Raw genomic sequence first — 23436 nt, forward strand, 5'->3', positions numbered from 1 at the left:
CTTTGGGTTACAGATTTTTTCTTTTTTCAGGTTATGGACTGCTGAAACCCGGAAGTACCAGAATGGGTTACTTCTGGGTTATGGCGGTCGTGCATGCGCAGAAGAGCAACCTGCGCGTGCGCAGACGCGGGTTGCGAACGTGCATCCTGCACAGGTCACGTTCGCAACCCGAGCGTCCACTGTATTTGTGCGCTCATTCCTCGATGCCTCTATTTATAGCACGGAGTGGGGACTTACATACATACATTTAATACCATAGACCACTGGTTCTCTTAACTTTTTTCCTCTGGCCCACACTGATCAAGCCACACTGTATTTTTCATTGATGGGGAAACACAAAGAAACAACTCCAAGCAGTGCCTGATTTATAACACAAAACAACAACTACTTTATAATAGTAGTTGTGGGTTTATGTTATAGCTCATGGGACATCCATAAGGTGTAAAACAAGGCAGCTGAATGAATAATTCTGCCTTGCAGTAAAGAATTAAAAATCAATGACATTTCAGCTCACGGAAAACTGACATACCTTTCAAACGTGTATTCGCTCTCCGCCCTGAAATAGTACACATGGGATTTGAAGTGTAGCTTAAAGACATAGTCTTTATGAATGTTCTCAGATTCGGAAGGAATGGTAAGAGAGTAACCCAGCAGAGGGAGGCTAGCTAAAGGATGATTGTCCTAAAAACAAGAGAGAAATCGTTCACCAAACGGACCATCCCCCCAGAAGTCACTTCTCTTTATCCAGAATACTGTGTCCCCACAATTTTCACTCATTCTTGGGACCTAAACAGAAAATGCCTCTCATGCCCTGGTAGGCTCACAGCTGGGAGGGACAAGAAGCATCTGGGTGCAAATCCAAAAGCTACAGTCTTCCTCATCAGATTGGCACTATTTGAAGTGAGTCACTCAAAGGCCCTTCAAAGCTCCAGCCAGCAGGTGGTTTGTTTTTTTGGTGTGTGTGTGTGACTGTCCCTTTCTTCTGGCTCCTCTGATCCCCTAGATCAGTGATGGCCAAACTTCTTGGCCTTCCAGCTGTTTTGGGACTACAACTCCCATCATCCCTAGCTAACAGGACCAGTGGTCAGGGAATGATGGGAATTGTAGTCCCAAAACAGCTGGAGGGCTAAGTTTGGCCATCACTGCCCTAGATGGAGGCTGTGAAGTGAGTCTGCGTGGAAACGTGTCTCATGGGGTGTGGGGACTATTCACAAGAAGGCTGCATCCCTCTCCCTCTACCCCAAGTAGCCTGTCATCCTATTATTAATCAATTTCTTACCTCACCCTTCACCCAAGGCACCGTGTGTGTGTGTATGACAGCAATTTAAAAGTCAGTGTTAAAAATAAAAATAAAAAATAAAGCACATACCCAGGTGGGAATCTGTCAGTGCTCTTGCTGAACAGGGCAAATGGACACAAAAGCCTTGCCAATCTCCACCCACAGTGGCCAGTCCACTATGAGTGTGCCGATTCCCTTGAATTTCTATATACACCTGTCTGCACCAATTTCAATAGTCATTTTTCTTCTCAGCAAAAATATACCCCCCAAAAGGTTTGTGTGTGGTTGTTTCAAGCAAATAAGCAATGTTTGTATTGCAGAACTTTGACCTCTTAAAGCAGTAATACACCATGGAATAATAAGTACACATTCCCAAGTTAAACACTGAAGTGGTTTTTAAATAACTGCACTGCCTTTGGACTAAGCCTCTGTTGAACGCTAATGTTTTCTTTCCCAAGTGCTCAAAGTAATGGGCTCAAATTAACATGCTGATCTTTTTCATTCCCCTCCGCCCCATTCTAGTGAACAAATGTTGAATCAACCTTTTTGCAGAGGACAGTGGCTGGACCATCTGTTACAGAATAGTTCTGCCTTATTTTGCCCCCATGTGCCCCTGACCTCACATTTCTAGGGAAAGTGTATGAGTCAAAGCCTCTACTGATACGGTAGCGGCTTCCAAGCTGATCACAGTCAGGGTCTAGCGCAATGCATTTTGCACCGGAGGCAGACAAGATGATACTTCCCCATTCCAGACTGGACTGGCAGTGAAACTTTCTTTTGACATTGGTGATAAAGACTCTCCTCCTGGAAGAGAGGGGAGTGGTTGTGGGTGGGAGCTCGAGCTCCGCCTCTAGCAGGGGGCGTTAGCCCCCTGCCTCCCACTCACCTGGCTGGCGCCCACGCCCATCGGCAGGCACCCAACCAGGTGCCTCCAAGGGGGCGTGTACAGCAGCCTAAACGCTGCGGCGCCAGCCCCTCCTCGGCCTCACTCTTCGTCGTCCCGTCGCAAGTTGGTCGCCCTGGTTGTCCGGGGGGCCTGGTAGGAATTTTTCCATTTGGCATTAGGCTTTTTGGTTTTTTCGCCTACCTTGTAGCAATCGTCACAACTTTCGTGGTATTGGTGGGTAGGTTAGGCATTGGAATAATGTGTTGTGGTGTCGAAGGGCTAGGTGTGGCCATCGCCTATGCCTTCAATTTTTGGGTATTCCGTTAAAGGAATCTGGCGGTCGTGTATTCTGTCCGATGCCTGCTTGGCGGGAGGCTATGGCACGACCCTCGGTGACATCAGGGGAGAGCCTATAGTTGGATTAGCATCAACAGGCTCCACCTACTGGTGAATAAACCCCCCTTGTTTCAGACTCACCCCTCTCTGAGGGGGTGGAGTCAGCTGACGTAATCCAATGCCTAAGCCAATACCTTTTCACTTGCTGTAATCAATAAAGTTGTGGCCTTTTCTTGCCCATTAACCTTATATCACGTGTCCTTGTGTATTCATTCCACTTTGGGGGGATCGGGTCCTCGAACCACAAGATGATATCTACCACCACACCTGAGGCAGCAAGCCAGATAAGGGGACCAGAGGCTGCTCCTGAACATCTGCCTAAAGCAGTTGCCTCATTAATATTAGTGTTGAGCCTGATCCTAGTTAAGCATTTTCAACTTTTCTCTCCATGCACGGAAGAACTTTGTATCCATGAAGTTCACAAAAGCTTCAATTGTCTCTGCAAATGCATCCTTTGTGACAATCAACAGTGCATAGCAAGGAACTTTTTTTTTGTAATGTGTGAACAGTTAACAGCTATATTCATCTCTGTCTTCCATCCATCAGTTACCTACCTGGTGGGATTTGTAGAAAAACATGCAGAAATTGGTGAATACCACCCAGAGCTTCTGCCAGCCATTGCTGTTTTTGAACTTTCTCAAAAGGTTTCCAGAGAGTTGGTTCTGAAAATGAAGAGAGATAGTGCAGCAAACTTGAGTTAAGTCATACGCAGATGGAAAAACAGGCTGGTGGAAAACAGGCAAGCCTCATGTAAAATCATACTTTTCTAATTGAAACTGGCTGACTTTTTTCTCCATTGGTCATTTACCATGATTAAGAGTTCCAGATTCAGAATTCCCTATCATTCTTTAAATGAGGCTTGCTTGTAAATTGATTTTCTAAGGAAAGAAATCATCTGCTGTTACCTCATTCCAGGAAGAAGTTCTATATCTATATTGAGGTGGGAGGGTGTTAGCTTTAATATTATACCAATTTAGCAACCTTGTTACGGGAACAGGCATCTCTACACAAATGATTTAAGTCCTGCACACAAGCGCAGATGTTTAAAATTACTAGGAAAAATGAAAGCACATCCTTTAATTAACTGAAAGCATCAGATATAATGCATGAACAGAAATAACCCTAGGAAATAGGCTCCCCCCCCCACCTTGCAGGTCTGGAACAGTTTTACTCTTGAGGAAAAACCTGGAGCCTGGACTGTGGTGTCATCGATTATAAGGGTTTTAGCTGAGGTATGAATGTAATAAATGAGCAAGTTAAGTTGGCAGTCTTCAGACATAAGCACCTGTAAACTTCCTCTCTGGGAAGGAAGGGAAAAATTGACAGCTAATTTGAGGGATGGCGTTCTGTTGGATGCAAAAATTCAATTTGTTTTGGTGAGTAGGATATACTGAAGTTTTTATCCAGAATCCTAAGGTTCACCAAGCAGGGCTGTGTCTAAAATGTTCAGGGCTGTGTGAACTTGTGCAATGAATTAAGGACAGGGTGCCACTGTGAACATGCTCAGTCCTGGACAAAAACTTGGGTCTAGTTCCCTCCATCCTTGCCCCAAAGCCTTCTTTGTTTCATAGCCTAATCTGGGAGGGGCTTTTACTTGTTGCGATGGTTAGGGATTTGGGAGTCCAGAGAGCTTTGCCAATCTGCTGTAAGTCACGCAGAGATCACCCCCTGGATCCCGGCCTGCCTTCTGCCCACCCCCAATTTAACTGATGTGCTTTGACAAAGGAGTGATAAACACACGTTTCAACTTGAAAATATTCACTGCCTCTGCTCCCCAAGTGGAATATATTAACCATTGCTGATATATTTTATTCTGCTTCTGGTTTAATAACATAATAAGCTGTCTCCACTAGAATTTGCCAAAGGGACAGACAAACAGAATGTTCCTCATATCACCAGCAATTATAGCAGTGAACTGGTAAGGTGGTTTTTATTTTATTTAGAAACCAGCTGAATTCTGAAAACCTGGCAGGGTGTTGAGTATGCTGGAGTACAAAAAGTGCCTGTTTTCCTTTTACTGTTCCTAATTTCTGTTTCGGTTACCTCAGCACTTTGGAGGGTATCATAAACGGACAGGCTTTGCAATCGGTACCAGCAGGCATATGAAATGGTTACAGGCTGCTGATCACTGATCAGTCCAGCAGGTAGGGAAGGACAGTCATTGACAGTGAGAGGATCTTCCACCACGAGAGAGAGATAGATAGATAGAAAGAAAGAAAGAAAGAAAGAAAGAAAGAAAGAAAGGAGGAAGAGACACAGAAAGAAAGCATAAACTACGATACTGATGTGACATTACCCACAGACTTAAGAGACAGTATGACTGCGACTCTGCCTGCCAAGGGACAGTTGCAGAACGGAAGACAGATGTATAAAGAGTGGAATCTGCTTCTAGGTTGCTCAATAGTTCATGCTGATCATTTAAACTCAAAATAAACGATGTTAATGCGTAGGGGGGAGCCTTAGCAATGCAGTCCTCTTAACATGTCCACTGAAGTACTCATTTAACTGGGTTCCAAGGAGATGCACTGCTAACTAGGTTTGTATAGAATTGCAGCCCAGAAGGGGAATTTTGTACCTGCACGATTTAGTTGATAGCTCTGGTGAATCAGTGCAGGTGCACTACAGCTAATCGGTAAATCTCCAAATGGTTGTTAGCCGCCCCATTACACAATGCAACTTAAAAGCAACCTAGAGGCATTCTTTCTGAGAATGGGTGTCTGCAGGTACCTTGAAGAAGCTAAACCAATTTATAGTTTACTTCAAGTTCCGTGTTATCCTTTCGTCTGGAACCAATTTTACTGAAGATTTATTCGCTTTACAAGAACTGTTTGCTCATTCTGCTATTTTCCAGGAACACTGAGGCAGTATTATCTTCAAGGAACTGACTTTCAAAAGGCTCATGATCTCTTCAAATAGTCTCTTCTAAAGTGCTGGAATTAATTGTGGAAGTTCCACAAGAAAGCTGAAATTAGCTGTCATTAAAATGCAATACTGTTGCATGTATTCTGCATTTCAATGAGCTGAAGCATTTTGATTCAATAGCCAACTGATCTGTGTAAAATTGGTTTAGCTGTAGTCAAATACATCATCAAAAAACACACAGAGACTTCCTGTGATAGAGAGGACACAAGTGGAGGGAGGCAGATGAGAGACTGAGAAGAGAACACTTCAAGAATCCAAAGAGGGGGAGAAAAACAGCCTAAATTAAAGTTGCATTAAAATGCAGCAGCCAGAGTCAGGAACAACATCCTTTCCGGGATTAAAAACAAAACAGCCAACAGCAACAAAATGCTCAGAGGAAATACTATCTTAATATTTGGAAATTAAATTAGAACTGTGAAAAAATGCAGAGTTTTTACCAAAACGATTCATAATTTGCTAAAAAAGGAATTTGTTAAAATGAGGTTTAATATATAATTGAATGCCAACTCCCCAGGAAGAAAGGGAGGCAATGATTGGTTGTTGCTTCCTCTGAGGAGACGGAAAGGAAATTGCCCCTGAAGAACAGTCCTCTCCGGGGGCTGCAGACCAGGTTGTTTTGAGGCAGATACCTCCACAGCAATACTAAAGTCGACCATGGAAACGCTGGTATTTCTGTGCCAGCAGACGTGCACGGTCGTGTTGCCACGGTGAGGGGCCTGACGTTCGAGGGAGGTGCGGGACGCATTGAGATCGTCTTCCGATTCCTGGTCTACAGTGGATTCCTCGGGGGATTCTATGAAACGCAGGGAGAAACCATCTCTTTTTTCCCCCCTTGTAGAAGATACAAACTATGAAAACATTAAGCAAAAGGCTACTTCTGGTAAAGCTTAAAACTTTCCAAACCTGTGAAATACAGTGGTACCTCTGGTTACGAACGCTTCTGGTTACAAACTCCGCTAACCCGGAAGTAGCTGCTCCTGGCTGTGAACTTTGCCCCAGGATGTGAACGGAAATTGTGTGCTAGAGGGGTGCGCGCAGTATGAGACCCCTTTAGCGAAAGCGCGCCTCAGGATAAGAATGGTTTCAGCTGACAAACGGTCCTCCGGAACAAATTAATTTCGTAACCAGAGGTACCACTGTATTGGGGAAAGAAGTAGGTTTAAAAAAAAATACCGTATTTTTCGCTCTATAAGATGCACCCTTTCCCTCCTAAAAAGTAAGGGGAAATGTGTGTGCATCTTATGGAGCAAATGCAGGCTGTGCAGCTATCCCAGAAGCCAGAACAGCAAGAGGGATCGCTGCGCAGTGAATGTTTTTTTCTTGTTTTCCTCCTCCAAAAGCGTCTTATGGTCTGGTGCGTCTTATAGAGCAAAAAATATGGTAGATTATGCCACAATCCAACATGGAATTTGTACGCTTCGTCTATTGCTTTCTTTAAGCTCGAGCACACTTTTAATTCACTGTTGCACTGTGACCTCTGTAAGTAAAACAACTTTGCGTGCATTTTGTTCTCCTGACCCTCTCGAGCAGAGCCTTGGAGGAGGAGAGGGGGAAAGGTCACATTGTGCAGCAGGTCGCATTCCACTGGCCAACAACTTAGTTGAATGTGTTCAAAGGTGCATTGCTATGCACACTTGCATAGTGGGGAGTATGCTCCACTGAACACAGCGGGACGTATTTGCAAGTGGAAAAGCCATAGGATCTGGTTTTTTAGATAAGCTCACCCAAATGCAATCCTGTACATCTCACTTAGAAATAAGTCCTGTTGAGTTCAGTGGAGCTGGCTCGCAATGCTAAGTAGGTATGGGATTGCAATCTAACTGTAGTTCCTTAACTTTCTTAAAATGCACCCTTGCTAGGGTTGCTATAGCTGAATAAAAATAGCGATTCAAGGCACTGTAAAAAAAAAAAAAATCTATTTCCATGCATTCTATCTGAACTAAAATCAACTAGGGAATAAAGGTAATGCTGATCTTTAAATGTGCAGTCCAAAGAATTATTTATAGCTAAATTGTCATGCAGCAGACTTCATACTACGTGGCTGTGTTTTCTGCAAGCCTTAAGTCTGTACTTACTCGTGTCTGGTGGGCTGCCCCCTAGGAATTCAGGAGTTGGGCCATTACAATTCTCTGCCAAGTCAATAGCCATCTGTATGTCCTCAGTCCACTTGTCCATTTCTGTGCGGCTGCTAGGAACACGAAGGGAGATCTTGTTCATTTTACTGCAAGCAGCTATGAGCTTCACAAACTGGTCAATTTTTTTTTAGCTGAATGCAAGTTTTCAGCCTGTTTCCTTAAGCTACACCAGGCATAGGCAAACTCGGCCCTCTTGCTGTTTTGGGACTACAACTCCCATCATCCCTGACCACTGGTCCTGTTAGCTAGGGATGATGGGAGTTGTAGTCCCCAAACAGCTGGAGGGCCGAGTTGGCCTATGCCTGAGCATAGAACACCCTAGTTTTAGTGTGTTCTCTTATGTTCAAAACAACTGATTACAAATGTATTTACAGTGAACTGTTATTATAATAATAATCTTCTTTTGACAAGTTGCAAAAAAAGAGAGCGCAAAGTGGAAATTACTTACCTTGCAGCCACAACAATGGACTGGTGTTGACCTCTCAGTGTGAAGCAGTGAGGAACCCCCCATTCTTCTTCGCTCTCTTCAATCTGAGGATATGGACATACAGACACCCTCACAAGACAGGAAAGGAGACAACGATCCGCAGAAATGTTAAGCTGCAGAATGCAGCACAGCTTTGCACTATATGAATAAATACGTGGACGGTTTTGTTTCTGGGAAAAAACTAAGGTTGAATTCCCATTGCAATGCTCAGGAGAATCTGGCAAAAAATGCAGGAGGATTGGAGTAACCACTGTCTGGATCTATGCCCTTCTGAAGCTATTAGCCATTGCTGTTAGCTTCACAATTCCAGCAGTACATGTTCACTTCAATGTCAGCAAATGGGACATGGCCTACCTCTGGCATAGGCACTCGGCCCTCCAGATGTTTTGGGACTACAACTCCCATCATCCCTGACCACTGGTCCTGTTAGCTGGGGGTGATGGGAGTTGTAGTCCCAAAACAGCTGGAGGGCCGAGTTTGCCATGCCTGGCCTACCTCATCATGACCACAGGAAATAATTGCATTTGGATTTTGAGCAAGCCTGCATGGATTCAAAATCACAACTAAAAACAATTCAAAAAAGGTAACTTGGTGGATGTTTGTGTGCATCAAAATAGTATTAGCACACCCCTGGCAGCAGCAGTTATGTTTCAGTGGTGGATGTCAAATGCAAAGTTTCTGTTTTGAAAACTATTATTTTCCATGTTCCTAGGCAATCCTCTTGTTTAGGCTTTGGTTATCAACTGATTTCACATGGTTCTCAGCCAACATAGCCACTGCATACCAACACAGAGTCTACAAATAAAAAAATGGCCATGATTTAACGCCGGACCATTTATCCCAGTCCCCTAGAACAGCACGCTTGCATTCTCATTTCTAATTTGTCTCAAATTTCATATAAAGACAAAAAAGTATCAATCACAACGTAATGTGATTTGAGATGTCCAGCAGCTAACTGATCAATCCACAGCTCATACTTACCATCATACCATATAGCGGAAGCTGCCCGTGGACTTTGAATTGATTTGATGCTGTTAGGCCTCTGCTTGTGTACAGCAAGACATCGTTGAACTAAAAGGCAAACACAAGAAGGAACGTAACTTGGTTGAAAACAGGAGATTTAAACAGGTTTGGTTTATAGGTCTAGCCATCTGGAGGAAGCACACAGAGCCTACAAATGTGCCCATCACTCTGTGTGAAATGTATATTGGATCATCAGTATGTACCTGCAACCAACCCACTATTTATGCCCAGTGGGCCCACATTCCAGAGAACACACTATTTCAGGGGTCTAATCACATGATCCAACAGTGTGGGAAACACTTAGCGACTGTTGTCCCCGTCCCTGGCATTCAATAACCCAAATATATCTCAGTGTTTCATGATATCTTAAGATCACAAAAATAAGTAAATAAATCTTGAGAGACACAGGACGCAAAGGGAAGATTCTTTTGCCATCCCTAAAGATGGCTTGCTTTGCTTTTTAAGCTGCGTATTGGCAAGGTAGATTCTGGTATTTTAGGAGCTGGCTTTGTTCCATTCTTGAACTGCGTGCAGACCCTTCAAGTCATGCATCTGTGGCCTTTGGGACTCAAAGATGATGCACCAAAGGTTGAAAGTACCAGTTGATTTATTGTAATATGTACTAGGTCACTAGTACACATTTATGCAAATAAAACAGGAAGACGAAAGGACAGGATAGCAGCCCAGTTCAGACATAGATCTTGTTTACAAATCACAGTAAGCCATAGTTAATGGTTTGCCATGATTCTTTCTTGCCCATTTGTGTGCTACCCATGCTGTTAAGACCACATTCATGAAAGACTATCTTACTTGGCTATGAGTGATCGCCAAAGAAGAGCTACCCATACTGAGGAAACAAAACATGATCCTTGGTTTACCATCATGTCTGAACCAGGGATCATGGCTTGTTTCACTCCCAACAAAACAATATCTGCAGCCAAGGTTTGTTCTTGGCTTAGTGATCATGGTTTGTTGGGAGTGAAATCACCATCCTAATTTGGATACAACTCTATGCCAGGGGCTGTGATTTGTTTCCCCTGTGTGTTAGTGTAGTGTTGTTTTCTTAGATTATTTTACAATTTGCATCAAACTCCTTCTTTGAGCTTCTCCCTCCCCCCACCTTTTCCATCACTTGGCATTTATTGCACAGTTGTGTTTGATTACACACAAACATTCCACTTACCAGGAAGAACATCCGCTGCTGTAAGCCTTTTCCAGACAACTTACTAAGGCTACCCAGTCTAATAAACTCCTGTGCAGGAATGGAAACAAAACATGCCATGTCAGAGCAGTATCCAAACATCTGGCTAAAAGTCTGGGCCTAATTAATGTTGCATCACTCAATTTATTGCGTTATGCCTGCCCACCCTGTTGTAATTCAGCTACACACAGCAGATATCCTCTAGGCCACTTCTGCTGTTCTGCCCATAAGGCCTCGCTCTGCCATTGCGTCAGAAGTTATGAAATGGAAGTTGGGTGACACTTAGGAAATAGTCGGAACTGGTTGCAGAGCCATGAGGTGGTAAGTGGGATTGTCTATCATGGTGGGCACTGAGCAAAAGGGGAAGGGGGGAATTAGAGGACAGGATGCAATTAAAAAATAAGAGCCATGGTAATGAGCAATAAACAGAACCCAGGAACAGAGTTATTACCGCATAACGTCATTTAACTAACTAAGTCAGAGGGGAACCAAACATCCCTTAATTCCTTCTGCACCTCCATGAGAGGCTGGCAATACATTAGCCAGGAAGGCTACACAGAGAGCCTTGTTGAGCAAATGCCAGCTCAATGTGGAAAGAAGTACAACTGGCTCATCCTCAAAGTGTCCATTTATAGCAGGCTGCTTCCGCATGTAGCTCTCAGCAGCGACGGCACAAAGACAGGATGTGGAACAGGAATCATCGCATGAAAAATATATTTTACAATGCAAGGGCTTAGATCTCCTAGGGTGATGGCATACACTGATGGTCTACCGAGAATCACAGCTCTTGGTACAGAATCCACCTATGGTGCATTTATTTTCCTAGTCCAATTGATGCAGAACCCACCCTCCTTTACCAGTGCAGGTAACTGGAGCTCCAATTCTGACTGTCAAGTCACCTGCCTCCAACATATGCAATCTTTGTATTTTGTTTGTTTCTGGGAAGTAGTGTTTTGAAGCAGTGCGTGGAGCAAGCGGTTGAGAAACAGGATCCTTTTATGCATTAATCAAATGAAGAGGGTGATGTGTTCAAAGGAGTCCTGAAGTGCCTTTTACTGTCCAAGAGCAGACAGGATTTATCTTATTCCTTAATGCTGTGGTACCAATGTGTTAAGATAGAGAGGTAAGCATTTGCCTGCTTTTTCAGAGGAAAAGGGTAAGGGTAAGGAGGCCTGCCCCCCTTGCTTCTCACCCCTTTGGTTTAACATCCTCCTTTTTTGGCAGAGCCATAGTCAAACAAGACATTCCAAGCTCATATAAGGAGTGTAACAACTTTCAAGACACTTCTCCTTCACCCCAATTACAGTATTTTTAAAACACCCCCCCCCCGGGATATGCTCTCAAATGTTGTTCTGTCACTTACCCTTCCTGGGATCGCCAGATTGTCAATACCTATCAAATCTTTCTTCAACTCATGCAACTTCTGGAAATTTTCCATCTTCAGCATACTGCTGTGAAGCTGAGCGACCGCTTCTGAAATCTCTGCCAGAGCAGCTGCGAAATGAAACACAGAAGACGGTAGCAGATGAACTACCTGGGCTGGAGCTGAATTCCATGGGTCTCCCTCTGCCAAATGCCTCAAGAACCACATATAATAGGCACTGCGACTTATACCAGGAAAGAGAGAAGCAAGGTTCGTGCAATACAATAATGCACCCGAGGAACCAAATTGTTGTTCTTGCAGGTGCATTTGCAACCTCGCTAATGCCTTGCCCCTCTCCTTCCTGGGAAGCCGTAGCAGGGAAGGGAGGTCATACAAGGGCCGTCACTCCACCGACCATGACTGCACACAAGATCTGATGTTACGGCTCCGGGGGCAGATTTAGTCTTGCCAGGTCTTCACTCAGGGATGGTGCACTTTTGTGCCAAAGCAAGCGCCAAAGCAAGGAAACAGTAGGCAATGGTGAGGCCTCCTAATTCTCATCCACCATTCCCTTTGCCCACCCATTTCTCTTGGTGACTGATCCCCCCTCCCCTGCTTAGTAGGTGAGCCAGGAGGTGGCAAAGGTAAAGGACTCCTGGGTGGTTAAGTCCAGTCAAAGGTGACTATGGGGTTGCGGCGCTCATCTTACTTTCCAGGCCGAGGGAGCTGGTGTTTGTCCACAGACAGCTTTCCGGGTCATGTGGCCAGCATGACTAAACTGCTTCTGGCGCAACGGGACACTGTGACGGAAACCAGAGTGCACAGAAACGCCATTTACCTTCCTGCCACAGTGGTACCTATTTATCTACTTGCACTGGCGTGCTTTCGAACTGCTAGGTTGGCAGGAGCTGGGACAGAGCTCGCCCTGTCAAAGGGATTTGAACCATCGACCTTCTGATCGGCAAGCCCAAGAGGCTCAGTGGTTTAGACCACAGCACCACCCGCCAGTCCTGCTAATGGTGTAGGGAGCACGGCATGAGTTCCAGCAGTCTCCATCTCGGGGCGAAAACTTAGCAACCCACAACTGCTAATGTAAATAATTTCAGGTTCTACTTTAGCTGTACTTGCCCCATGGGTCTGTATAAACACATTTAAGTATTATATAGACTAATAACAAGTGCAACATTTTGTTATAAGATTCTCTTGTCTCCTTTTATTACACTGGGATTCTTTCAAGGAATGTTATTTCTGATTAAAAAAATGGTTCCTCTGGGTTTCAAGATAATTAAATTATCTTAGTCGTTCATCAATTGATTTTTTTAGCTTGTGGGTCTGCAGTTCACATAACTTTAGTGCACACATTTCCTTGTTTTAAAGAACCTTTCATGCAGTATTTTGGGCATGTTTCAATATCAGGCATTTTTGCTTCTCTATTCTGTATTTAAAACCACACATTTCAGTACCTTTTACACTCACTGGTCATCACATTATTCTGGATGGCTGCCCAGAAATGTCATAAGAAGCTTGAAAGATTGAAATGCTAATGCCCATAAACAATGATTGTGTTGTGTTTGTCTGTATTTTTAAATCTCTCTCTAGAGGATCTACCTAAGGAACCTATTGGAGTGCCATGACTTCCAGTGCATCGTTACTTACAATGAAGCCCAAGGGATAACCCTGTTGTAGTGAAATATAAATTATTAAGCATTCCCACCCTCGTTTCAGCATTCTGCACAATTGTTCAGTTGTTTGTGAAATGGACTCGTATGGGAGAGTTGGGCTGAAATCCTATACCTATTTATCCAAGATCCAAGCCCCACTGAACTTACGAGCGTTTCAGAGATATGCCTGAATCACTCTGGTAAGGACCCAACTATGCATTACACAAAAATGCATATAACTAAACTCCACGTCTCCTTTTCTCAAGAAGCAGCTTCTGCAGAAGCCAATTTTATAGAATCATAGAGTTCTGGTCCAACCCCCTGCAATGCAGGAATCTCAGCGAAGGCATCCATGACAGATGGCCATCCAACATCTGCTTAAAAACCTCCAAGGAATGAGAGTCCACAACCTCCCAAGGCAGACCATTCCACCGTCCAACAGCTCTTAAGTTTTTCTGATGTTTAGTCGGAACCTCAATGCCATTGGTTCGAGTCCTGCCCTCCAGAGCAGGAGAAAACAAGCTTGTTCCCTCTTCCATATGACAGCCCTTGAGATATCTGAAGGTTGCTATCATATCTCCTCTGAGTATCCTCTTTTCCAGGCTAAACATACCCAACATACCTTAGACTGGTGACACAGCACAGCAGGTTACTGCTTAATCCTACCCCCTCTTTCTACTCTAGATCACCTCCTCCTAAAGCCACAGAATAAAAAATAAAATAAAGGGCTGTCAGGGTTCAGTCACATACATCTGCATGCAATATGTCCTTAGGAGCTAAGAGGTATGGATCTGCTAATCGAGGGAGATTTCCTCCAATACTCAACTCACCTCTGGAGTCCCTGAAGTCCACATGATTCGGTGGATAATGTTTACAGAGCCTTTCCATTATCTGCTTGTAGTGCATAAGTCTGTGCAGAGGCCTGAGAAGGAAGGTGTTGAGGGGCAGATAACAGACTTTCTGCAACTCAAAGTCTCTGCATAAGGTTTCCAGCTTTCGAGAATTCTTGATCCCATTCTCCAGCTCAACCAGGACCTCGGTGTGCTTCCGCAAATGAACCGTCAGTTGCTAGAGAGAGAAAGGGGTGGGGGAGAGACGTCGTCATTATTTAGTACATCTTTAACTCTGCATCTTCAGCGCAAAGGTGTATAGTAAAAAGCTACTACGACGGCATAACTATAAAATCAAATGCAACACAATGCAACATCACAAGAAAATAATGCGCAGTAGATACAAACACATATAAGAACAACACTGCTTCCCTAGTGGTTTAAAGAGGTTTACAAGGCTAGGAGAATAGAAAGATCTTTGCTTGAAACAAGGTCAGAGTTGCTTGAGTTGGGGTGCCACAAAAACTCTGTCCCTGGTTGCCATGTGCTTTAGTTCAAAAGGTGAAAGTACCTGGAGGAACATCTCTGATAGTGATCTCAGGAACTAGGTAGACTGGCAATGAACTGCATATGAGACTGAAAAGGAGTAGCGCCATGTTGTTGCCATACTGAATACCATTACTACTTCTTTCTTGTTTTCATGCCGGCAATGTAAAGGGTTTAGACAAGGGATAGGGAACTTGTAGCTCTTCAAGTGGTATTGGATTTGCAACACCTATCAGCCCCAGACCGTGCAGGCAATGGGCAGGGTTAATGGGAGCTGTGGTCCAGCAGCAGACGAGGGACCACAGGTTCATTACCTCTGATTGGCACCACGGATATCTTAGGGAACTCCTAGCCCTACATCAGTCTTCCTTTGCTTGGTACAAATCCAATGAGTTTCTGCTCTGAGTGCCTTCAAAGATCTGTCTGGTCACTTCTCTGTTGTGACACCCTCCCTATGGAATGCTCAGTGTCTCAACAACACTCACTTTCGGAAAGGCTGTGAGGAACTTGGGCCCAAACATCTCTGACCATCTTGGACACTGGTTTGGAGGTGTTTTGTGGAATTTCCCTCAACCTCTGAGATGGGAAGCTTTTGAATATTACACTTACCATGTGGAGGTTATTACAGCAGCAAACACATGGAGTTGTAATGTTCAAATTAAATGTTATGGTCAGCCTTGGAAAAACAACAGTTTTGTACACCCTGTGTGCTATCCATCAGCAAAGGCTAAGGAGAGCTTGGAGTGTCACGGATAAAAGAGCATTCCACAAACTGATGGAGTAAGCCCAGACATGAATACTGCCTCAGTAGCTTTTCCCACCCAGTTAACTTCCTTGTGGTTGGAGTTGGATGCTGCTCAAGTATCCTCCAAACCTATTTACTGCCATGCATGTGTGGACCAGAAGCACAAACAAATGGTGCTTTCATATAAAGATCTTGGGTTCTGCATCTCAAAAAACTGACCCTTATGATGCCACTTCCAAACCAGCTTTGAATTGGTGATCCTATGTTTCTACTTATAGGAAAACTTACCCCTGTGTGTTTGAAAACCTTATGGCAAAAAGGTGACCTACAAATTTTAATAACTATTGTTTCTATAATGACTTGGGCTTTAGACAACCCATAGTTTTCAGCTGCAGAAGCTCCCCTCTAATTGCTCAGAAATTCATTGACTTGTTTTTGTTTCAGTGAGCAATTGCAGCACAAATCACAAATTTTTATTGCTTAGCCAATCATTCAATGGTACAATAAGAAAAATACGATGAAAGGCACAATCCACTGAAAGATCCAATATCTTCTGCACTTATCATGTTGATAAAAACTATAAACACTTACTACAAAAAATGATCATATCCTTTTACAATGTAGGGGGTTCACGGTCCCCTACTATTTCACCTTCTTCATCCACCTTCATTATTCTAAATCATGCTGGCGATCCATCATAGGGGATTTGGCCCAGAACTGGGAAGCTAGCTAAGTCTAATATGGTCTTAGGGGTCTGATTTGTCACCAAGAAGACCAAAATGTCCTCTCCTACTCAACCCTTTTTGCCTTCCAATCACTTTGCTATGTGTTTATGTCTAAGATAATCACCGTATTTTTCGCTCTATAAGACGCACCAGACCACAAGACGCACGTAGTTTTTGGAGGAGGAAAACAAGAAAAAAAATATTCTGAATCTCAGAAGCCAGAACAGCAAGAGGGATCACTGCACAGTGAAAGCAGCGATCCCTCTTGCTGTTCTGGCTTCTGGGATAGTTGCACAGCCTGCATTTGCTCCACAAGACGCACACACATTTCCCCTTACTTTTTAGGAGGGAAAAAGTGAGTCTTATAGAGCAAAAAATACGGTATATTGACCGTACTGCATCCACTGTATGTTCCAGCTTTTCCACGGCTGGTTGTTCAAACCGACACTAGCCGTGTCTACTTGAGCCAACTAGACATAACTGTAGAAGGGAACCTATTAAGTTTTTCCAAGAAATACAGCAGGGACTGTGTGATGTTGTTGTTCAAAAAGAGAGCAAGCAAGCAAGACTGCATGAACGCCTGTGTGCGCATGCATGCATAAACTGGTCCCATATGATCCACACTAGGGTTTGAAGGCCGTGCATAATTCATACCTTCATATTCTGGATGTTCTTCAGCATAACGTCCCCAATTCTTTGGTAATCTCCTTTCAAGTGGGCATTAGAGCGGCCTTCCCTGCCAACAACAGAATTATCCCATGTCAGTCAAGCATTATAACCGCATCATCACTCAAAGAGAAAAAGGATTTTCTACATTAAAAACAAAATAAAACCCCCAACATTGCTCTGTGCTGCTATTTAGGAGTCTTATTAATTCCCACACGAGGTACATTCTTCCTTTGCAACAGCTTGCATTTCTGACAGGGCCAAGGCCATGAACTTTGCAAACCTACAAAGTTCTGAAGACAAATGCATTGTTTTGAAAGCTACAAGGACCGACAACTGGAGGGGGGTGGAAAAAGAAATGCTGGGATAGTATCAGAAAGGAAATTTACCACACAGCGGGAAAACTGACACACGCGTTTGCCAAATACTTGTAATGCTCGGTTCAAAAGTTCCAGCCCACAGTATCCTGGGATAGACTTAAAAGATGCTAATTGAAACCCTTGTCTCCTTGGACTGAGCTGGAAATGAATCAATTTGATCCCCCTGCCAAACTAGAAAACAAATTAATAAATCCCCCCCAAGGCAATCCAAGTGACTAGTGCAACCATTCATTTTACTTCTTGAGTGAATGGGATAGAATACCCTCAAACATTTCTCCTATGAAAATAAGGATGTTCTCTTCCATAATAATAATTTTTCTTATTTATACCCCACCCATCTGACTGGGTTCCTCAGCTACTCTGTGTGGCTTACAACATACATAAAAACATAACAAAACATTAAAAAGCTTCCCTATACAGTGGTACCTCGGGTTACATACGCTTCAGGTTACAGACTCCGCTAACCCAGAAATAGTACCTTGGGTTAAGAACTTTGCTTCAGGATGAGAACAGAAATCGTGCTCCGGCAGCAGTGTGGCGGCGGCGGAAGGCCCCATTAGCTAAAGTGGTGCTTCAGGTTAAGAAGAGTTTCAGGTTAAAAACGGACCTCCGGAATGAATTAAGTTCTTAACCCAAGGTACCACTGTACAAGAATGCCTTTAGATGTCTTCTAAATATTATGTAGTTACTTGTCTTCTTGGTTTGGGAGCCACATAACTGCATACCCTCCAAGATTTCTCTGATGAAAATAGGGACATCCTAAGGAGAAGTGGGACATTCTGGGATCAAATCGGAAACCGGGATGGCTTCTGTAAATCGGGGACGGTCCCTGGAAAATAGGGTGACTCACGAGGGTCTACGATAGACCCTTGGAGGGTCTAGAATACCCTTCTCCACTGCCCTGATATGTTCCTTTGCAGCGAAACAGCACTGACCCTTGGGTCTCTTTCCTTTTTTAAAAAAAAATAATGATATTTATTAAAAGTTTAGGAATTACAGAAAAAAGAAAAAAAAAGAAAACAGCAAAAGATTTTGACAAAACATACATTACAATACATAAAAAGAAAAGCATAAAAAACAATACAACAATACAGCAAGAAAAAAAAAAGAAAAAAACAATAACATTAAAACACACATCCAATGTTCCATATCTTTATCTTTCATTTACTTGTTTCATCGACCTCCTCACACCTCCCTTTTTGTATTCTAATTTAAATAATTGTTTCAGCAAATTCTTTCCATCTTTCTCAATTTTTTTTATATAATTTATCTTAACAATCTAACCTTTTAATTAACTCAAGAAGTCCTTTCCATCTTTCACTATATTCTGTCATTCAATTTACCTTAATTTATTTAACCTTATCTTACCATAAAAAAAACCTTAAACCTTAAAACTTAATACTTATTTGTATATAACTCCTTATATCATTTCTACTAAAGCCAAATAGTTTCATTCCAACAATTTTCCTAATACTCGTTAATTTTACACTAATTCTCAAAATAAATTTTTTAAAAAAACTTTCTTCCAATCTTCATCCAACGTCTATTCTTCCTGGTCTTGGGTTTTGTCAGTCCTTCTTGTCCATTCCATCTAGTCCATCAACCTGGTGGTCTTATGTCCGAGGCTCTTAAGTCTTTTCCATGTCCCTTCTGCAGATCTTCTTCTTGTTTATACCTGCACTTTACTTTGTCTTTTGTTGATCTTTTTCTTAATTTCTCTCCTTTCTCATTGGGGGATAGGTCTCGGGAGGACTCCAATCCAAAAATATCTCCATCTCCATCTCCCCTCAGCAAATCAGCCCATTCCGCACAGTCCCATTCCCCACAGTCAACACTGTAATCCAGGAAGTATTTAAAAGCATATTTCAAAATCCTTCCAAAATTAAGAGCCCTCACAACCCCAGACCCGCCCTGGTCCACTCCAAATTCAAACTTCAAGAACAGGGGCTTATGCTACTGCAAGGCCTCGGATCTCTCCATTTGTGTTACTTGAGGTTCAACAGCAACCTCCTCCATTATCTTCTGTGCTTGCGCTTGCCCTGTCAAAACAAGTTCCTGGGCTGGTTCCTGAATGGTTTCTATATGGGTATTCGCCGTTTGTCCAAAGTTTTTAACTGCAACAGTCATCAAATCCATCTTCTCATGCATCTGCTCCAGCAAAGCGCTTGTCTTGCAAAAAGCAAGCACCAAAACTTCTTCTAAACACATTTTTATTCAAGGTCAGAGTCTGGTCTCACGATCCTAATCTTACAGCTGTGAAATCCCCAGATCGACTCCGGCAACAAATTAACAAGCTCCCTCTAGAGGAGACAATTTCTATTTGTATCCATCTTTTGAAAGCAGGACCAACAAAAGAAAATTACTTTCATTTTTCAAATATTTTGTTTCTTTTAAATGCAAGAAGCAACATTGGAGTCAATTTGTTTCTCTTTTTTTACTATCTGTCAAAAGACGTTCCATTCACAGTCGATGAACTTCCCCATAAATTTCTGTCTCTGACACCCCGTTCCCAGGTTTGAGACGGTGGAAATTTATCTTTCTTTACTCTCTCTCCTGCAGGCTTAAACAGTCAAACATTCCCCCCCTTTTCTCCTGCTTCCAAGAGGGGTTTTGGTGGTAATAACTGAAGGAAATTTAGACCTTTATATACGACTTTCCAGACTTTAGCTTACAAAGTTTTTGCTTCAATTTATTTACAAAAACGGGAGGCGGACTTCCTGTTTAGAGCCTTCCCGCTTCAGTGCCGAATTAAAATGATTCTTAATCCAATTTTCCGTTCTACTCACGGGTACTTGTTTAGAGTCCAATTGTCCACAGGAAAAAGTCAGCGCTCTCCGGCAACGGCTGTGCGGCTTCATTTCGTAAAAGTAGCGGTTGATTCAAAACACCGCGCTACTCACCCCACGTCGCTTTGGATCCCCGAAAAAGGGTTTCCCTGCAAGTAGGGGAGGCGCTCCTGGTGTCAGCCGAATCCCACGTTCCCAGGCTTCCTCCGCCTGGGATTTTTAGAGGGTCTCCGCCTTTGCCGCGGCGGCAAGACCCGATTTTCACGGAGCGGGTTCCTCTCGGTCAGAGGAACTCCGCCACTGCCGTTGGCGCTAACCCCGAAGTCTGACCCTTGGGTCTCTTTCCAAAGGCTGCTGTTCTATCACCTCTGGTGTGCAACAGATCATGTTAGGACAATGGAGAGAGGAAAAGAGGGGGAATTTCCGTTCTCACGTGCCGATAAGTAAAGCAAGGGATGGGGTTTGGTGGTTGGCAGCAAGTGGTATGGCAGGATCTAAGCTAGAAAAAGTTATGGATTCCACCTCACCAGGGATTCCTAAAAGCCTGGCTCTACTTTGAGGTGCACTGCTACAAACCTTGGAAGTTAGTCTGAACTTCTATAGATGAAACTGATGGGAATGCACCCTGACAGCTCCAGATCAGTGTGCAGACTTTAGTTTGTGTATCACAGTATATTGTGCAAGCCTTTACTTTCAGGCACTAAAAAAAATAAAAATACATTTGATCCTTCTCCACTGGAGATATTTAGACTCTCCATTCACTCAGTATTTGAAAAAGCTGAAGCAAAGTTGTTTGTCATGTGGCATTGGGGGTGGGGAGAGGTTGCTGTTCAATAAACAGTGGGCCCTAAGCTCCCTTGGGCGCAAAGAACTGTGTACTTCTCCGGATCCAGCCCGATTTAGTTCCTGCTCATTTCAACAGGGCCACTTTCCAAAAAAACGTTCTTATGATTGTGGAGCAGACAAAGCCTCCTGAATCCACAATGTTTTAAGATAAAAAGAATAATGCTATTGAGACAATTCTTCAGGGTGAGCATGCATTTGCATTCAGCATCCTTATTACACAGGCCTCTTGTGTATTATTTTCTAGCTTGAGAAGCGTAAGAGGAAAAACAAATATCGCAGAGAGAATCAACCACTGAATTATCTCTGCCCAACAAGAATTTTAAAAAAGAGTTTCCAAAAGAAGATGCTAAACTATTTCATATTAGTGGACCAGTGAAGCCAGATTGCTGTATCTTACATTTTATCATTATATTATACCCCAGACTGCTGCATCTTCCAGCTTTATCGTCAAATGCTCTCAGACCTCAATATGCAGAACAGAACAAAGCTAAAAACAAATTTTCTCACTGAAAGTCCAGTTTGTGCTACAAGAAAGACATTAATATTGCATGATTTTCTTTTTTAAAATGTAATGAATGTCACAAGCTTGGCATTTGCTTCAGGACCACTTATAAACATATGAGGTGGAGCTGCCTACAGAAGTGTGCACAATTGCCAGGAGAGGCTAGCCTGACCTTGGGGTGGGTGGATCTGTCTCTTTCTAATCCATGTCACTTTGGAATATGTTCATTCATAAGTCTGTCATACTCTGTTTCACCATAAGTGGGATTTTAAGAATGATCCAGTTCACACCTTCCAGACGAATGTGCAGATCTGAACAAAACGGTTATCCTTCAGAATTAGCACCTCCCCAAATTCTGTGAGGTAGGTTTTTAGCTCAAAAAAGTGTTATGATTAATTAAAATGCATGTATTTCTTAGATGAAATGCAGTTCTGACAGAAAATATATTTAGAAAAGCATATTTTGTGAGAAAAAAATGTTTAAAACGATGTGTGGCATTCAACTAAGTTTTATACAGAGCAGACCCATTGAAATTAATAAATTATGCCTGTCAATTCCAGTGGGTCTACTATGAGCAATACTTAGTTGAATACACCTTTATTTTCTTTACCAACATTATTGCCACGGACATTATCCCTGACTCTGCCAAATGATATTCTACTCAAATAGAAGCATAAAATGGTGTTGCACCTCCCAAAAAAGAAGGTAAAATTTAATTTTTATCAAAAAGTGGTATAAAAGGCCCCAAAGCGGGACCCAAAACCAACAAAAAATTATGATGCTATAAGAAATATAGCAACATATAGCAATTTGCCTGTGAATACTAGAAGCTATGCTTTACAGCAATAATTCCACTCTCCACTTATCGGCATCTCAATATTCAATGCTAATATTATTACACTGGGAGAGCAGTAAAGAATAAATACCTGTATTGACTTTTCTTTTTGCTAAGGAAAAAGAAAATCTTAAGCTGGTCCTGTAGAAATCAACATAAAGCTTAGCCAGAAATTAAGCTTTGAATATAAGGAGAATTCAGATTTTGGGGAAAGCTCTGAGCAGATGTACATATAATAATGATGATGTGACCATTCAGCTGCAGCAAAGGTCATTTTAACACTACATACCTTTGCTGCGACTGAATCGATTTCCTAGTTTTACTCTGAGTGCAAGTAGGCTGCCTGCTGAGGTCAGAGGGAAGGACAAATTGTTGGATGCTGACATGCTGAAGTAATTCTGCCCCTTGGTCTCCTTGAGTGCAAGACTATACCCAAAGGTTGCATTAGTTCAAACAATGGCTCAAAAGGGTCATGCGTTCCAAACTACAATAAGGAAAAACAAAATGTGGAGGATTTACACATAGCCCCCTCAAAACAGAAGGCAATCCTGAAATAACATGCAGAATGACTGAATTATGGCATTTTTCCTGGTAAGGGAATATCACTCTTGTCCTGACATGAAAATGGAGACCAGAACAGAAAAAGGGTAAAGCCCAAGGCAAAACATCTGATCACCACTTGTTGCTAGAGTCGATAGGAAGCCATAAGGAATCCGCACCATCTTTACAAGAAAACTGATCTCCAAACACAGGAAGAAGACAGATGAAGCAGAGGGGATCAAAGATGATAAAAACCCAATAATTGTTTTTACAACCTAGGGATTCTTTTAACTACCTTCTTTAATCAACTCAGATTTCAAAAACCAATCTTCATCAAATGGGCCTCTGAGATACAATAAGCAAGATGAAATATAGTGGCTGGGCATCTGCAGAAAGAATACTAGCTTACTGTTACTATTTCTTGCGCTGACACCCAGCTGTTCCTCTAAGGCACTCAGAGTTACTTGCACACATGGTGCCCAGCTGGCCTCTCATTCAATTGGCACCAAGAGCCAGACATTTTAGCTTTGATGCCTTCAAGACCACTCTTCCGAGTTTATTTTACAGGATTTTTTTGGGGGGGGGGACACGGGTGGCACTGTGGGCTAAACCACAGAGCCTAGGACTTGGCGATCGGAAGGTCGGTGGTTCAAATCTCCGCCACGGGGTGAGCTCCCGTTGC

At 42.9% G+C, this 23436-nt stretch overlaps 1 protein-coding gene across 6 annotated transcripts in view; it reads right to left on the minus strand.

Annotated features, from left to right (window-relative positions):
- FARP1 (FERM, ARH/RhoGEF and pleckstrin domain protein 1) overlaps window positions 1-23436 on the minus strand; it is a 188656-nt gene that overhangs the window by 2151 nt on the left and 163069 nt on the right. For all 6 annotated transcript variants that reach the window (XM_081002981.1, XM_081002980.1, XM_081002979.1 and 3 more), the window contains exons 17-26: window positions 16854-16935; window positions 14184-14421; window positions 11693-11823; window positions 10312-10380; window positions 9087-9176; window positions 8067-8149; window positions 7559-7671; window positions 6113-6276; window positions 3116-3223; window positions 530-681 (exon numbers count right to left, since the gene is read on the minus strand). In XM_081002981.1, coding sequence (XP_080859107.1) covers window positions 530-681; window positions 3116-3223; window positions 6113-6276; window positions 7559-7671; window positions 8067-8149; window positions 9087-9176; window positions 10312-10380; window positions 11693-11823; window positions 14184-14421; window positions 16854-16935 — 1230 coding nt within the window. The remainder of the gene's footprint in view (window positions 1-529; window positions 682-3115; window positions 3224-6112; window positions 6277-7558; window positions 7672-8066; window positions 8150-9086; window positions 9177-10311; window positions 10381-11692; window positions 11824-14183; window positions 14422-16853; window positions 16936-23436) is intronic.

The sequence above is a fragment of the Podarcis pityusensis genome (genome assembly GCF_964106645.2).
Source record: "Podarcis pityusensis genome assembly, chromosome: 4".
Lineage (NCBI taxonomy): Eukaryota > Metazoa > Chordata > Lepidosauria > Squamata > Lacertidae > Podarcis > Podarcis pityusensis.